The sequence below is a fragment of the Equus caballus genome, chromosome 28 (genome assembly GCF_041296265.1).
Source record: "Equus caballus isolate H_3958 breed thoroughbred chromosome 28, TB-T2T, whole genome shotgun sequence".
Lineage (NCBI taxonomy): Eukaryota > Metazoa > Chordata > Mammalia > Perissodactyla > Equidae > Equus > Equus caballus.
This window is the reverse complement of record NC_091711.1, coordinates 40113658-40130230: the sequence shown is the minus strand read 5'-3', so window position 1 is coordinate 40130230 and position 16573 is coordinate 40113658. Positions and strand designations below refer to the sequence as shown.

The 16573-nt window shown below is 62.8% G+C and overlaps 1 protein-coding gene and 1 long non-coding RNA gene across 9 annotated transcripts in view; one reads left to right on the top strand and one right to left on the bottom strand.

The window, feature by feature from the left end:
- Positions 1-10380, top strand: part of ELFN2 (extracellular leucine rich repeat and fibronectin type III domain containing 2) — a 50688-nt gene extending 40308 nt beyond the window's left edge. For 5 of the 6 annotated variants that reach the window (XM_070253597.1, XM_070253595.1, XM_070253594.1 and 2 more), the window contains one exon: positions 7251-10380. In XM_070253597.1, coding sequence (XP_070109698.1) covers positions 7683-10139 — 2457 coding nt within the window. In that variant the 5' untranslated portion in view covers positions 7251-7682 and the 3' untranslated portion in view covers positions 10140-10380. Of the gene's footprint in view, positions 1-7250 lie in introns of those variants that run through there. The other variant, NM_001257171.2, reaches the window with a different exon arrangement.
- On the bottom strand, positions 1201-15102 carry LOC106782698 (uncharacterized). 3 transcript variants are annotated; one of them, XR_011433803.1, is made up of 4 exons: positions 10773-15088; positions 5575-7349; positions 2110-2192; positions 1201-1430 (listed from the first exon to the last, which is right to left on the bottom strand). It is a non-coding gene; the product is annotated as an uncharacterized lncRNA (long non-coding RNA). The 3 variants fall into 3 exon arrangements; XR_002804536.2 differs by having other exon boundaries at positions 6150-7349; XR_011433804.1 differs by having other exon boundaries at positions 2110-7349; positions 10773-15102.
- Between the last annotated feature and the right edge of the window lie 1471 nt (positions 15103-16573).

Genomic DNA, 16573 nt, shown 5'->3' with positions numbered 1-16573 from the left:
GGACAGGGCACAGGCGCCCCTGACAGATGCGACACCTGGGAGTCAGGGAGGCCTGAGGACCAGTGGAGTTTGTGGGGGATGACACAGGGGGCAGTTCACAGGGGGCTTTGGGGTGGCCCAGGAAACCAGAGACACGTGTGCACAGCTGTTCTCCCCCGAACAGATGAGGAAACTGAGGCCCAGAGGGGAAGGCGCTGACCTGCCCAAGGTCACAGGGGAGCCAGCCATCACCATGTCATGACAGCCTGTGACACTGCAGACTGGCCGAGCCCCTTCTCTGGCTGAGGTTGCTGGGCTTGAAGATGAGTGCCCAGTACACTGAGGCCTCGCAAACCCAGCTGAGCCCCTTAACTGTCAGCCATTGCTGCTGACGTGGTGGTCTTGTTAGGCTCTTTGAGGTAAGTTGGAAGTTCCGTGAAGGCAGGGCGGACCTGTCTGCGACAGTGCTGGGCACAGGGTAGGTGTGCAGTAAATACGTGCAGGTGTGTAAGGCACGTTGCTGAGTGTGCAGCTGGTTGCAGCTGCGGGCCTGGTCCCTGTTTCCCCTTGACACAGATATGCTGCTTGCCCATCGCAGTTGGCACAGAGCCGGGAGCAGGTCCTGAGGTATCAAGGGGCAGAAGCCAGCTCCCCCGAGATGTGGAGCAGCTGGCGCAAGGGCTGAGACTAACAAGACGTGACTGAATGGGGGTGGATGGAAACCCAGCACCTCGGGTGAAATGCAGACGGATACTGCCCAGGGCCGCCCGCGGACGTTCTGAGGGCATCGGGGGTGCCTGGCTGGATGTATGAGGGGCCCTGGGGTTTGGTTGACATCTAGGACAAGCTGAGGACACAGGCTGGCACACGCTCACCCTGCTCTGCGGGAACGTGGTGCCAAACCAGCGGAGGCGGAGGCCCCGGGTGCCAGTCACTGCTCAGACCACGTTGGCACTGATGCTCTGCTCCAGGTGACGCATTTTGGGAGGGACCTTGACAGCATCACGACCCGGGGCAGCTGGCCTGGAGGGTGGGGGACCTGACACCGCGTAGGAAGAGCGGGAGAGGCTGTGAGGCTGCTGAGCCTGGATAAGCGGATTGCAGGGGAGCAGGAGAACAGATGAGCCCATATCGGAGAGGCCTTTGAGGGGGGCTACTGGCCTTGTTCTCAGGGGCTCCAGATGATGCTGGGACCAGTGAACAGAGGTACAAGGAGCCAGGTTTGGCTTTGTGAGAAAAGAAATTTCTAACAATCAGAGCTGCTCAAGAAGGGACTAAGTAGCCTCAGACGGGTGCTGAGATCTCTGTCACGGGTGATATGCAAGTTGGGAGAAGCCACCTCTGCAGGATTGCGGAAAGTCTGGTAGTTCTAAGAGCTCAGGCTGGCCCAGGTACCTGGCTGTGTGGTTTTTGGCAAATCACTGCACGTCTCTGAACCTCAGTTTCCTCATCTAGAAAATGGGAAGCACAGGGGGAGTCATAGGCTGAAAGGAAGGCTCAGACATTTCCTGTGCACCGTGAGCACCCCATGAGCAGGGCCCCTCCCTCTGACATTTCGCATCCTGCCTCACTGGGCTCAGGGACTCCAGATCTCCCTCCGTCCCCCGTCCCTGGCCCTGAGCTTTCATTCCACACGGCGCGTTCTGATGCTGCTCCATGCGTCTGCTACATGCCTGACCTCCTCCAGGCGTGGAGGTGACACTTGCCAATGAGATAAAGTCTGCTTTGATTTCATGGTGGGGCGGGGATGATAATAAAGAACTAAATGATGTCTGGTATTGTTGAGTGCTCTGAAGGGACCAAAGCCAGGGTTGAGTGACCAGTGAGTTATCTCAGATTAGGTGTCAGGGAAGGTGGGGCTGGGGGGGAGCAGCTGGACAGAGACCTGAGTGAAGCGAGGTAGTGGGTTGTGCAGCTAGTGGGAGAAGAGCATTCCAGGCAGAGAACAGCACGTGCAAAGGCCCTGAGGTGGGAGTGTGCTTGGGGGTTTGAGCAGCATAGCTGGTCTGGAATCAGTACTTCCTGAATGATGGCAGAATTGAAGTCTCTCTCAGCTTGTGGACAGTCCACGCTTGCACACTTTCCTGATTGGGGGTGGGGTGGTACTTACACAAGAGGCAGGAAACCCACCAGACTCCATGCATGTCCAGTCCCTGCCATGGGCCCCACTCTTCAGAGGAAGTTGGGGAAGGAGAGAGCCTCAGATTTCTGATCTGTAAAATGAAGTAACAGTGCCAGTCATGCACTAAAGTTCATTTAGGGTTCAAGGAACAGAAAACGTCAGATGCAAACGAGCCACTGGGTAAGGGATAGCTATGGGCAAGGAGACTGAAGCCCAGAGAGGTTAATGAATGTGCCTGTGTCACACAGCTCAGCATTCAATCCCAGGGCCCTTTGCCTCCAATATCCATGCTCCGTTCTCTCTGCCCTGCAGCTGGGGCTCACTGCACCTGAAATCCAAACCATTCACCGACCAGACAGTAGTTCCGTGTTGAAGGTATAATTACCCATTTTGCAGATGAGGAGCCCCAGTGAGCTAGAGGCAGCGACAAGATCCAGTGTTGGCCCCAGAGGGTGGCGGGCTTTGTCACAGAGGGCAGAGTGGTGGTATCCCACCACTGGGGCCCCTGGCCTGGTGCTGTGCTTCCAGCAGAGAGAGGGGAGGTGGCAGCCCGCCCCGTGAGTTTGGGCTGGGCCCTAGGAGTCCTCGGTCCTCCTAACCCTGGGTAATGGCACTGACAAGGACAGTGACAGTGGCACCTCGGGGAGCCTTGGCCAGCCTGGCGCAGGGGGAGCCGTGCCAGCGCTTGTCAGCTGCCGTAAATGAGATTTCCCGCTGAGCCTCACGTCCCCGCTCCTGGGAGGCCAGGACACGACTGCACCTCCCCTACCTGCTCCCCGACCCCACCGATGTCCCCACAACGTCCCTGCTGGGACAGGAGCCCAAGGTTGCACTCGCCGGGCCTCTTGCCCTGGGCAGAGCGTGTCTGTGTCCACCAGGTCCTGGGGTTTCGTGGGAGCCATGGGTGGCACTCACCTTGCCAGGCAGGTGGAGAAAGTGAGATTCAGGGAGGGCCTGCAACCCACCCGGGGTCTCCAAGCTGGCCAGCCCCGTGTCTTCCCTGCCAATGCCCGCTCCCCTGTTCCCCGCCTCGTCCCCCTCAGCAGGGCACTCAGGCACAGCTCGCCTGTCTCTCACCCAGCCGGGAGCTGGAGGCTGAGGAGGGGGCCCTGTCAGGGCAGTCGAGGTTGGCAGATCAGGATTACCCCAGGTCCCAAGCCTGACCCACCACCCCCCGAACACTCCCTTCCCCAGTCCTGGCCTCAGTTTCCCCTCTGAGAAGGGCTGAGCAAGAGCTCCTTGTCCTTCCAGCTCTGAAGCTCTAGGATTCTGAGTCCGTCCAGGGGCCCAGAACCTTGTACCTGGAGGAGGAGGGCACAGAAACCAACTGGGTCAACCGGGACTTCTGTGGGGGGAGCGTGCTGAGGCATGGAGAGGGGGTGGCAGTGGCCCAGGGTCACTCAGACATTCTGTGGCTGTGCCGGCTCCGGACTGAGACCCCACCTCGGCTCTGCCCCTCAGATCTGTCCCTCAGATCTGTCAGGTGTCGCTGACTCCCCTCCCTCCTCTCCTTCCAAGCGTGTCCCCACGAGGGGGGACATCGTGTACATGCAGCCGGCTGGACTGGGGGACCTCCCCAAGCCTCCTTGATAGCACGCTGCCCCCCAACTTTGCTGTGTCCCTTCTCTCTGTGGTGGAAGGAGAGAGGGGCCTTGGACAGGTGCTGGTGCGCATCCTGGGCCTGTCCCCTGCTCTGGCCGGAGGTCACTCATTCGGGCCACACCTGTGTGAGCAGGGGCAGGTACAGTGGGGGTGGGGAGAGGACGGGAGGGTCCCTCAGGCCAGGCCAGCCAGGAGCATACCTCTTTGCTGGACACAGCGCCACCCGGGCCGCCCCTGCATGGCCACCGTGTAGAAAAGGCCTCTGCCTCCCAGGGCTGCGTCCTGGTCCTGCCCCTTCCCCTCCCCCTGGGCTGGTCACAGGCTGCGTTTGCTGTCATCTCCCTGGCCCTGGGGTGGGTGGGCAGGGCCGGCAGCAGGCGCCGTGTCCCCCCCATCTGTCATCTTGCTGTGCTTCCCGCGATCGGTTCCTCCATCTCAGACGTGCTCTCCCTGTTCTCTCTAACCCTCTGTCTCTCCCTGCTTGGCCAGCTCCTTACTTCTGCTTTGTCGTCCTTCTCAGTGCTCGCCTCCTCCCTGCGGGCTCCCTCACCTCCTCCTTTTCTCTCCCCACCCGCCCAGAGGTGTGGGGGTAGGGCCCTACTCCTCCCACTAGTGTGTGTGCTGGGGCATCATTGTCGCGGGAGCAGGGGACGGCCCTGACCCTGGGGACCCTCGGCCCCAGGCCCGAGAGAACTGCAGTGCCCACTCCTGCCCCCCCCGCCCCCACCCCGCTGCCTTGAGTGTGTGCTCAGCGGGCAGGGGACCAAGTGCTTGCGGTACCCCTCCCTCGCTGCCTCAGGCCTCGGTGGGGCATGAGCAGGCAGCCCAGGGAAGGGGCCGGGGGTGGGAGCCTCCTCCCCTCTGTCTGAGTCAGGGGCAGGGCAGCCAGCCCCGGTACTCCTGGAGCAGGAGTGGGAGACGGCCGGGGCTCGGGCAGCTTGAGGGCTGAGGAGGGCAGAGCTCAGAGAGGCTGGGGTGGGGCGCGGCAGGGCCTCTGCCCACCCTGGACTGTTGGGGAAGGGAAGATGGGGCAGGACTAGCCTGGGCCCCTTCTCCCACTCCCCTCCCTCACCTCAGCCTTTTTGTATCCCCTCAATGTGGCCTGGGATTTCCCGAGGCTCCAGCCTGGGGCCTCCAGCCCGCTCAGCTTGCCCCACACCCGGGCCCGCCCGCGGGGGTGCTGGTTTGAGCAACTCAGATCTGAGGAGGCTAAAGTTGCACACGTGTACATATACATACACATACATGTGGAATGCACGTGCTTAAACATGTTGACCCATAGGTGGGTGTTACTCGTTCCTGATCTGCCCCCACGCTCATCCCTCCTGCCCCTGCACACACCAGCATGCCTGTGTCCACTCTAGAGAGCTCCTGTAGCCAGCTGCGCGGGCACACGTCCTGTGTACACAGGCATATGTGTGCACACACGCCTGCCTGCGCATCTGTCTGCTTGTACACGTGAGCGCTGCCTGCACCGGCGGCGCTCTGAGCCAGCGCGCACCTGTGTGTGCACCTGCATACAAATGCGGTCCCCAGACACCCAGCCCAGGAGCTGCAGATGGAAGGTCCTCTGGCGAGCTTGGCGCCTCAGCCGCCTCCAGGACAAGCTCGCTGCCTGTAGGGGCGGGAACTGAGGCCCCCAGATGGGTGGGACTGGCCCAGGGGCCCCTAGGAGCCCGCAGCCAGCCGGACGGGAGCCCAGGTCCTGGACTCTGGCACTCAGACTGCGTGGCGCAGCCAAGGACAGAAATGCTGTCTGCCACCCAGGCGCCCCTTCCTGCTCGGTGGCCTGGTGCGCCCTCCTACACCCCTGTCCGCCCCCTCAGTCCAAGCTGGCCCCGCAGGGATGGGGAGGTGGGAGGCCATCTCACCAGGAGGTCCCCATTGTCACAGCCTCTGACGCCACGTCACCCTTTTATCCGAGGGGTCATCCGGACGGCCTGTTCACCTGCCACCTCAACAAAAACTGCCTGCCTGGACTTCTCTGGGGACTTTTCCCCTCTCGCTCTCCATTCCTCTGTTCCAGCCCCCTGGGGCTCAGGGCTGTAAATTGGTTTTGCTTTAACAGCAAAGGTTTATATATTTTTTTCAGAGTGCTCTCTTTCCTGGAGTTCCCCAGGAGGAGGAGCAGGACGCAGAGGTGGTTCTTGTCAACAGTCTCTGCCTTTCTTCATCCAAACATGGGTTTCTCTGGCCTAATCGTCACAACCCTGGTCACCGCCCGGGTGGAGGGAGGGAGCACTGGGCTCTTCCCGCTGTCCAGAGAGCAGGGGGCAGGAGCTGGAGCCGGATCTGGCCGAGGGGCTGTGTCCGGCCTGCTGGGCGACCAGGGCAAGTCTCCCCTCGTCAGGGGCTCTGTTTTCCCCCTTAGAAAATGAGTGTTTGTGGGCTGTGAGCCCTGTGCCGCCAGCGCTGCCCCTCTGCATCTCAGGGGAGCACGGCTCACCTTCCTTCTTCCCCATCAGATGGCCAGGCGGGGACCTGGTGCCCACTTTATAGATGTGGAAGCAGACTCGGGGGTGTGTGCTCTATCCGGCTCATCAGACCAGGTGGACAGGCTCCAGGCCTCCTGACTCCTGGTGCCTCAGGAATCTTGATCTGGCCCAGGCTGTGCTGTGTGACTGGGGGCAAGTCCCTGCCTCTCTCTGGGCCCCTGACTCTCCATCCACGGAGGGGATGTCAGGCTTCGGAAGCCACTATTCGGAGGCCTCTGGCTTCTTCGCCTGCCTGAGCACCACCCCCTAACCCCCAGGATCAGGGCCTCTAATGGAAAGCAATTGGGGAAGTGATAGTGGGGGTGTGTCTGCCTTCCCAGACTCTGCTTGTCTCTTTCCCCTGGCTCTGCTTCTGCCTGTAGGATGAGCTCTCCCTGTGCCCTCCCACTGCGGGAGACCCCAGCCTCTGCATCCCTCTGCTTGGGGGCCCACAGCCTCACTGCTCCGCTCCCCCTCCCCCATGGAAGCTGAGACAAGGGAATTATTTTTGGAACAAGAGCAGTTACACAACAAATGAATTATTTATCTTGGGGCGTGGAGGAGAGGCGGCCTTTTGCTGGGCGTCTTAATTCTTTATCTGGACGGGAGGGTGCCCGCTCGGGTACGTGGCCATGTGTGTACAAGCCCATTTGTCGTACACCTGTCTGTGTCTGTGTGCCGTGGAGTTCGGGCTCGTGTAGGGGCATGTGGGTCTTTGTGCGGGCAGGTGGACCAGTGTGGACACGAGTGTGCTGGGGCATGAGTGTGAGGCTGTCTGTGACCTCACCTGTTACTCTCTGGGCTCCCTTCTCTGCCCACCGTCCTCAGACTCCGTCCCCCTCCCCCTCCCTCCTCCTTTCTTCAGTCTCCCTCCTTCCAGGCCCCCACCCCCTCCTCCCCCTCTTGCCCCCCATCGTCCTCCCTTCTTTTATGTAACAGGGACTCTAGAGTGCTCCTGGCACAGGGGACCGCCCCGTGGGTGGAGAAGGGGCTGGGGGCCCGTGCTGGAGCTTCGAGGGGCCACTCTGAGCCTTTGCACTGATCTGTCACCCCCTCTTGGTGCTGCCTTTCAGGAACAAGGTGACAGATGGGTCTCTTCCTTCCCACTCTCGTCTCTTGCGCTCCCTCTCGCAGCTCTGCTCTCCAGCCTCTCGCGGGAATCTTCTGAAGTTCTGGACTCAGGACCCGAGGAGGAAGAGGAGGAGGAGGGAGAGGAAGTTAGGCCCTGAGAACCTGTGCACCTTCCCGTCAGGAGAGCAGCAGCGCAGGGACGCAGGCTGTGGGGCCCGCCGTCCCCCTGGCCCAGGCCTGGCCGCAGTGCCCGGCGCCTGCCAGTAGCGCCCTGCCAGCCTCACTGGGGGCCCCCGGGCTGGGGGTCGCCCCCAAGATGGTGGCGGCCCCAGGAAGGACTGTGCTGCCAGCCCCAGCCTCTGGCTGCTAGGCCCTCCGCACCCCGGCCCCTCACGCCCAGCCCGGCCCGTGAGGGGGCCGCGGTGGCCAGCGCCATGCTGCGCCTGGGGCTGTGCGCGGCCGCGCTGCTGTGTGTGTGCCGGCCGGGCGCCGTGCGCGCCGACTGCTGGCTCATCGAGGGCGACAAGGGGTACGTGTGGCTGGCCATCTGCAGCCAGAACCAGCCGCCCTACGAGACCATCCCGCAGCATATCAACAGCACCGTGCACGACCTGCGCCTCAATGAGAACAAGCTCAAGGCCGTGCTCTACTCCTCGCTCAACCGCTTCGGGAACCTCACCGACCTCAACCTCACCAAGAACGAGATCTCCTACATCGAGGACGGCGCCTTCCTGGGCCAGTCGAGCCTGCAGGTGCTGCAGCTGGGCTACAACAAGCTCAGCAACCTGACGGAGGGCATGCTGCGCGGCATGGGGCGCCTTCAGTTCCTCTTCGTGCAGCACAACCTCATCGAGCTGGTGACGCCCGCCGCCTTCTCCGAGTGCCCCAGCCTCATCAGCATCGACCTGTCCTCCAACCGCCTCAGCCGCCTCGACGGCGCCACCTTCGCCAGCCTGGCCAGCCTCATGGTGTGCGAGCTGGCGGGCAACCCCTTCAACTGCGAGTGCGACCTCTTCGGTTTCCTCGCCTGGCTCGTCGTCTTCAACAACGTCACCAAGAACTATGACCGCCTGCAGTGCGAGTCGCCGCGGGAGTTCGCCGGCTACCCGCTGCTCGTGCCGAGGCCCTACCACAGCCTCAACGCCATCACCGTGCTCCAGGCCAAGTGTCGCAACGGCTCGCTGCCCGCGCGGCCCGCCAGCCACCCGACGCCCTACTCCACCGACGCCCAGAGGGAGCCCGACGAGAACTCGGGCTTCAACCCCGACGAGATCCTGTCGGTGGAGCCGCCGGCCTCGTCCACCACGGATGCCTCGGCGGGGCCCGCCATCAAGCTGCACCACGTCACCTTCACCTCGGCCACCCTGGTGGTCATCATCCCGCACCCCTACAGCAAGATGTACGTCCTGGTCCAGTACAACAACAGCTACTTCTCCGACGTCATGACGCTCAAGAACAAGAAGGAGATTGTCACGCTCGACAAGCTGCGGGCGCACACCGAGTACACCTTCTGTGTCACCTCCCTGCGCAACAGCCGCCGCTTCAACCACACCTGCCTGACCTTCACCACGCGGGACCCGGTCCCCGGCGATCTGGCGCCCAGCACGTCCACCACCACCCACTACATCATGACCATCCTGGGCTGCCTCTTCGGCATGGTCATCGTGCTGGGAGCCGTCTACTACTGCCTGCGCAAGCGGCGCATGCAGGAGGAGAAGCAGAAGTCCGTCAAGGTCAAGAAGACCATCCTGGAGCTGCGCTACGGGGCCGACGTGGATGCTGGCTCCGTTGTCCACGCCGCCCAGAAGCTGGGCGAGCCCCCCGTGCTGCCCGTGTCCCGAATGTCCTCCATCCCCTCCATGATCGGGGAGAAGCTGCCCACCTCCAAGGGGCTGGAGGCTGGGCTGGACACGCCCAAGGTGGCCACCAAGGGCAACTATATTGAGGTGCGCACGGGCGCGGGAGGGGACGGCCTGGCCCGGCCTGAGGACGACCTCCCGGACCTGGAGAACGGCCAGGGCTCAGCCGCTGAGATCTCCACCATCGCCAAGGAGGTGGACAAGGTCAACCAGATCATTAACAATTGCATCGATGCCCTCAAGCTGGACTCGGCCTCCTTCCTTGGGGGTGGCAGCGGTGGCGGGGACCCTGAGCTGGCCTTCGAGTGCCAGTCCCTCCCCGCGGCCGCCGCAGCCTCCTCGGCTGCTGCCCCTGGGGCGCTGGAGCGGCCCAGCTTCCTCTCACCCCCTTACAAGGAGAGCTCCCACCACCCGCTCCAGCGCCAGCTCAGTGCCGATGCCGCTGTGGCCCGCAAGACCTGCAGCGTCTCGTCCAGCGGCTCCATCAAGAGCGCCAAGGTCTTCAGCCTGGACGTGCCTGACCACCCGGCCACCGCGGGGCTGGCCAAGGGCGACTCCAAATACATCGAGAAGGGCAGCCCTCTCAACAGCCCGCTGGACCGGCTCCCGCTGGTGCCCGCGGGCGGCAGCGGGGGCGGCGGGGGTGGCGTGCACCACTTGGAGGTGAAGCCGGCCTACCATTGCAGCGAGCACCGGCACAGCTTCCCGGCCCTGTACTACGAGGAGGGCGCCGACAGCCTGAGCCAGCGCGTGTCCTTCCTCAAGCCGCTGACCCGCTCCAAGCGGGACTCCACCTACTCGCAGCTCTCGCCCAGACACTACTACTCGGGGTACTCCTCCAGCCCGGAGTACTCCTCCGAGAGCACGCACAAGATCTGGGAGCGCTTCCGGCCCTACAAGAAGCACGCCCGGGAGGAGGTGTACATGGCCGCGGGCCACGCCCTGCGCAAGAAGGTCCAGTTCGCCAAGGACGAGGATCTGCACGACATCCTCGATTACTGGAAGGGGGTCTCGGCCCAGCAGAAGCTGTGACCCTCTCCTCCCCGGTGAGGCTGGAGGGGGCGGGCCGGGGGAGGGCACATGGGGAAGGGCCCAGGGGGCCGGGCGGGCGCGCTGGGGGCCGAGGCCGAGGAGTGGACGCACACGCACACCCGCACGCACGCACCCACGCACACACCTGACCACCACCTGACTGTGAACAGCTACCACCCGACAATAACGGACAGGAAAACAGAGACACGTTCTCCTTAAAGTTTACACACTGATACCGAAACCAGTTGTCTTTACTGTGCTGCCCAGGGACTCTGCTGGGGGGCGGGGCTCGGGCGGGGGCAGGGAGGAAGCCAACGGAGGGTGTGGGGTCTGGGGCTCTGGGACGAGGGGCAGGTTTGGGGGCAAAGGAGCCTAGGGCAAGAGATGGACTGAAGCCCCCTGGGGGCAAGGAGAGGGTCCCCCCAGCTTGGGGACAGGTCACTGGGAGATGAAGCACCAGGTGGACACTGGCATCCTTTCCTTCCCTTATGAATGGGGAAACTAAGGCCCAGAGACAGGAAGTGACGACCCCAGGGTCATGGGGCAGGTTACGATCAGTCTCCCAACTTCCCAGCCCAGTGCCATCCCCCGCGCAGTGGCTCCCCAGGGGCCCTCCACCCTCGGTCCACCTACCGCGGGCTTCCAGAGCCGTGGTCTCTTGGGGCTGAGGCACTTGATGCAGGTGGGTGCTTTTCCCTTCCAGAAAGCCCCATGGCCACGCCCCCAAGCGGGGAGCTGTGATTTGTCGTGTGGGGCCTTCGCCCCCGTGCCAGCACCCACGAGAGGCGGGGGCCCTACTGACAGGAAAGGAGCCGAGGCGTGGGGACATTCCACCAGCCCCCTTCAAGTGTCTTCCAAGTAGCCTGGGAGCTGTGACGGGGTCTGAGGAGAGCGGCTGGGCCCGCTCCCACCGCGTCTCAGGTGCAGGCCCCATACCTCGGCCCCCAGCCTCCTGGGCCTCCTGGATCCCTGCTCCTCCCAGAAGGGCGGCAGTGAACTGTGATGCCCGGGGGCAGCAGAGAGGCAGGGTGTGATGGGGGCCTTCCTGCCTGTGCCCCTACATCCTGGCCTCCTGCCTGCCTGACCCCCCTCGTGGGCTCCCGGGGTGGCTTCTTAGCCTGCCCAGAGGAAGGAGGGCTTCCCCCCAACCCCTCTTGGCTACCCATCCTGCCCCACCCCCTGGCCTGAGGGGCTCCCATGTTTCCATGGAAACGGCCACTCCCCCTTGCTGACCCCCACCCATCATCGAACAAAGCACAAACAGTGAGCACCTCCCCCTCCCTGGCCAGCCTCTGTTGCCATGGCAACCCAGAGCCTGGCAGTTGGGACCGTTGGGCCCCTGGGGGTTCCCTCTCAGTGGGGCGGTGGAGGGCGGCGAGGGTGGGCAGGGCCAGAGGCGAGCTCTTGGGGGCAGATCTGGGGTCCTGAGACTGTGGGTCTTGAACACTGTTGGGGTGCCGAGGGGCTGGAGTGGGTCATCTCTTCACCTTCATTTTGGGGGAGCAGTAGGGGGCAGGGACAATGAAAGCTTTGCCCACCTGTCGATGTGACCCTTGGCTCCCTACCCACCTCAGGATGGGGAGGCGCCCACTTAGGTCTCCCCACGCCCTGCCAGAGACCCCCAGCCTCTGGTCTGTCACCCAGGTGGCTTTCTTGAGATTTGGGGAGTGTGGCAGAGATTGGGGTGAGGGTGGGCACTGGGGTGGGACCAAGACCTGTACTGTGTGGGGGGCTCTGACCAGGAAAGCTAGTGCCATCCCTGGGTGGGGTGCTCCAACGACCTTCCTTGGGGGGGAGGATTTGGGGAGGACGGTGGAGGGCAAGGGGCCTTAGGGCTCAACGGAAGGCCTCTCTCACACCCACTGGGGTACGGACCAAACCCAGGCTCACTTTGGGGTGACATTTGCAAAGAAAGGACTGTTCTCCTGGGGACGGGGTGGGGGGGAGGGGGCCAGCATGGATATGCAGAGCAGACCTCCCCCCAACCCCCAAAACCTGCCCCCCAGCCCCTCCTCACACCGGATTGGCAAAACTGAGCAAAGCGAGCAGGCGGGGAAGCCAGCGGTGTGAGAGAGCAGACTCCCTGTTATATTTGCATGACGATTTTACTGTATTTTTCTGAGCAAACATCTGTCGTGTATGTGCCAGTTTGTCCAGACTCCCCTGCCCCCCTCCCCCTTTCCCACATTCCCTCTGTTGTGATCTGACAAGCAGCTCTTGACATCCGGGGAGGGGCCAGCTCTGCAAAAGACCCAAAACAGGTGCCACCCAAACGCCCCCCACCCCACCCCCGCCTCCTGTCTTTCTGGACTTTGAGCCCACAGGTGTCGCCTCCCCTCCTCCCTCTTGGGTCCCCACTCCCATCCCATCCTGGCCCTTCCCCTCCTCTCTGCCAGGGAAGGGAAGCCCCAGGGAGGGGAGCGTGGGGTGACCTCTCCTCTGTCCCAGTTGCACCCATTTTGCAGATAGAGAAGTCAGGGCCCCCGAGGAGGGAGCCCTGATGATTTGGTGATCAGGCGGGGCAGAGGATCAGTCACACTGCTGAGGACAGGAGGCCAAGAGCTGGGGGCTTCGGGGGCGGGTTTCTGGGGAGGCTTGGGGCCCGGAGGGAGGAGCCCATGGGAGGAACCGGGGTCAGGGGGTGGGGGCCCCCAAAGTGGGCCTGGCCTCCCGGGAGGTGGAGCTGCCCACAGGGAGGGCTCCCGACAGCATTCCTGGTAGAAGATGGCCAGAAAAACCTCAGACCTCCTTCAGTGGCCCTTAAGGGCAGGTCCCCATCTTTGCCGCGAGGGTCCTCCCTCTCCAGGAGGGAAACCAACCTTCACCACCTGGGTCACACTGATGATCTTTGAGACAGAACTGGATCTACCACTGAGGCCCCCTGGCCAGGCCAGACCCCCAGCCTCGCAGGCCGGGCCCCTCCCTCACTCTAGAGAAGAGGCTCCTGCCCTGGAGCCCACCCTGGAGGCTTTCCCGAATCTGCATCCTGGGTCCCGTTCAGGAGAATTCTACCCCAAGCAGGGGCAAAATAGTCACAAAGACAAACGCTCATTTCTGTTAAGGCCCGGCCCTTTGTTTAAAACAGTGATAAGAATGGTGGACCCGGCCCGTGGCCTAGGCAGGCGGGGAGGGCAGGCGGCCAGGGGAGAAGGGAAGGGAGGCTACTTGAGGGGGGACGGGGTGGGGTGCTGGTGGAGTGGGGGGCAAGTGGGCTGGACATGTGGGTGTCACACCCTGGACCTCCTGGGGGAGGCCCCTGCCTGGGGTCACGCCTGGGCTTGCTGTCCCTATCAGAGGGTCCAGGGGACATTTCTGGGAGGTGGCACCGCTAGGCCCACTCTCTCCTCGGGCACAGTGAGCGCTGCTAACCCTCTGCTGGGTCTAATGGCCTTCCAGAAGCGAAAAGCAGAGGTCTGGCAGGAAGAAAGCTTCGTCTGGTGTGGACACCTCCTCAGGGGCCCCGGGCTTGCTTCTCCCCTCGGCAGGTGGAAGGCCCCTCGCCTCTGCACCCTCCTAGGAGACAGTGCCGGAGATCTGTGGAGGTGCCAGTGTCCGGGCCGGGGAACTGGCTCTCTGCAGAGTGGTGGGAGGGCAAGACCCACTGGGGGAGAGTAGGCCAGGACAGCCCCAGAGAGGCAGCAAGAGTCTGGGCTTGGCTGAGGGTCTCCAAGGGTCTGTGATGTTCTGAACTGGAAGTTGCTCGCCCCCTCCTGGAAATTTAACAGAGGGGGAAACAGAAGCCCGGGAAAGGGAAGGAAAAAAATCTTGTAGGTTCTCCAAACCAGTAAGGACAGAGTAAGGCCGGAAAGGGAGCCAGGCGTGGGGGACAAGAGTGACAGATCCCAGCTTATATGGGGCTTACATGCAGTAAAGGGGCAGCCACAGAATGTTCCCCAGTGATGGACGCTGTGCAGAGAATTTAAATAAATAGGTTGATGGAGTGGTGAGGGGGTGGGGCTGGGCGCCCCTCAGAGGAGGAGGTGACCAGCATCCCAGCTCTGAAGCATGTGAGCTACAGGACTAGCCCGCAGGCCGCGTGAGATTGAGACCGGGGGGAGAGTGGGCTTAGGAGTGGCTGGAGGTCCCCAAGTACCTCCACGGGTGCCCCCACAGCTCTGCCCCCGTCCTCCGAGGGAACTTATCATTCGGCAGCATCCCACCGTATTCCTGGCAGAGAGGGACCCTCTTCCAGGGTGCTGAGGGGTGGGCAAGGCAGAGGAGGCCCCCAGGGAGCCTGACTCCTGCAGGGCTTACCGGGCAGGGCTGCAGCTTGTCCCCGAGGCCAGGAGGAAGGTTGGGGTGCCCCGTCCCAGTGCTCTTCTAGTCTCTGCCAAGACTTCTGCTCCATAGCCACCTCAGTCCCAGGAGCTGCTATGCTCCTTGCCCCTCCCGACTCTGGATCCTCCCCACTTGAAGACAGAACCAGTATTTACAGTCCTCGCCTCTCCTGCCTGCCTCCCACCCAGTTCCCCACTGAAGGTCCCTCACGGCTGCTGAGAGGAACGGGGAGGAGGGGAGCTGAATGGGGTGGGTGGGAGGCTCTGGGCAGCCTCTCCTTCCCCTTCCCCTCGCCAAACAAGCACAGGGCTGGGCAGGGGCCAAGGGTCCATCTTCTCCCCCGCCACCCCCCAACAAGGAGCCGCCAGCCCCACGGCCCTGCCCTTGGCACCTGGTTTGGCTCCTGCAGAGCCGGGCTTCCAGCCCCCGGCTATGAACCTGTGAACCTTAGCTGTGTGTGGACCCTTCCTCCCTCGGGGGGCCTGAGCCCTCTCCTCTTCTTCTTTCTCGGGGGGTAACCTCATTTATTTTCTCTTCCCTCTCCCTGCCTCTTCCTCCTCCCACTTTCCTGTTTTAAACTGAATGGCACGAAATTGTTTTCCTCAACTCGGAGATTCCTGTATGGAGAGAATCAATTTCTATATTTGCAATAAATTTCTTATTTAAAACAACAGGGCCAAGGTCTGTGTTGAATGTCGACCCTTGCTCAAGTTGGGGTCCCAGCGTTCCAGTTCCTGGGGCCCAGTCCCCCTTCTCACCAGAGCCTCACACGCAGGGTTAAGGGATGGGGCACATGGATGGGCAGTCACCCGTGGTCACGGAGAGAAGAAGTGTCTGCCAGACGGAGGGTGGGCCAGCAGGACACAGAGGGTCACTGTCCCCCCACCCCACAAGCCTGGCAGGCTGGGGGCCTGACGGCTCTCCTCCTGACAACCTGGAAACACCTCTGCCAACAGCCCTCCCTAGAGATGGAGGGGCCTTTGGCCATGGCTAATTCTCAGCTGGTCCCCAGGGATTATGCCCCCCAGGCAGGGGGGGAACCCCGTTTCTCACAGACCCACCTCTAATTGCTTTCCGCCCTCGGCAAGTAGGGATGGTGTGGGACCCACTGGGTCTCCTCCTGGCCGTTGTCAGGCCGTCTTCCAGGCTGCCTGCTGCTCCCCGGGTCTGCGGCCCTTTCTTCCACAGCTACGAACCCCTGCTGCTCCGCCTCAGGAGGCAAGAAATGCACCTTGTCTCTCTTGTCAGGCATGGAGCGCAGGTCTGCACCTAGTAACCTCAGGCTGAATTGCCAAACCTTTGCTCAGCTGGAGCCTAGAGCCCCCTCCAGCCCCACCTCCTTGCATCCCCCATAGACGATTGTTCTCCAAGTGGGGCGCGCCCCACCTCGGGGAAGTCCTGGATTCAGCCTGGATGGCTCCGACACGGAGACGTGCCCCCGGGAGTGATGGCACAGGGTGGCGCTGGGCAGCTTCACCCCTGGGTCAGTGGTCCCTGTGGCCTTGGTGCACTGTGGCCCCTGGGTCTGTCCTTCTAATGGGCCTGCCTTGTGGGCGGTTTTGGGTAGAGCCTTCTCGCTGGCTGAGGCTTCCATGGACTGGAGATCTCAGCTGGGATTGGGGTCTGGGCCCTACAGACAGGAGCCCAGTAACGGGCAAGACCCCACTCTTACCCCTCCTGTGTCATGCCCTCTAAATGGGGACTCTCTCAAACCAGCGCCCGTGGGACCAAGGCACGGTGACGTGGTTCTTCTGACTGGTCCAGAAAGTCTGCTGCCTGCCACGTCCTCCCCAGCCCGACCCTGTCAGCCCAGGTCCGCGTTCTCCTCCAGACCCACGGACACTCCTCCCTCGTGGGAGGGCTCCCGCCTTGCTGGGCGCTCTGCGGGGCTTGATTCCAAGGTGTCCACAGTTCCAAGGCTGTTCTGTGACCCCTCATGGCCGCTGGCCAGGGACCCTCCTCTCCCATGTAGTCGCCTAGCTCGATTCCCCTCCCGCGGGCTCCCGGCTTGCCTTAGCAACAGCAAAGCCTCTTCCTCCACAGATGCCCTCAGCCGAGCCCTTGTGCCCGAAAGGGCACTGGGGACATGACTGGGTCTCAGCTGGTTCTCAGAGGCACGTCCCTGAAGGCACGGTCCTGGGTACCCCGGCCCCTGG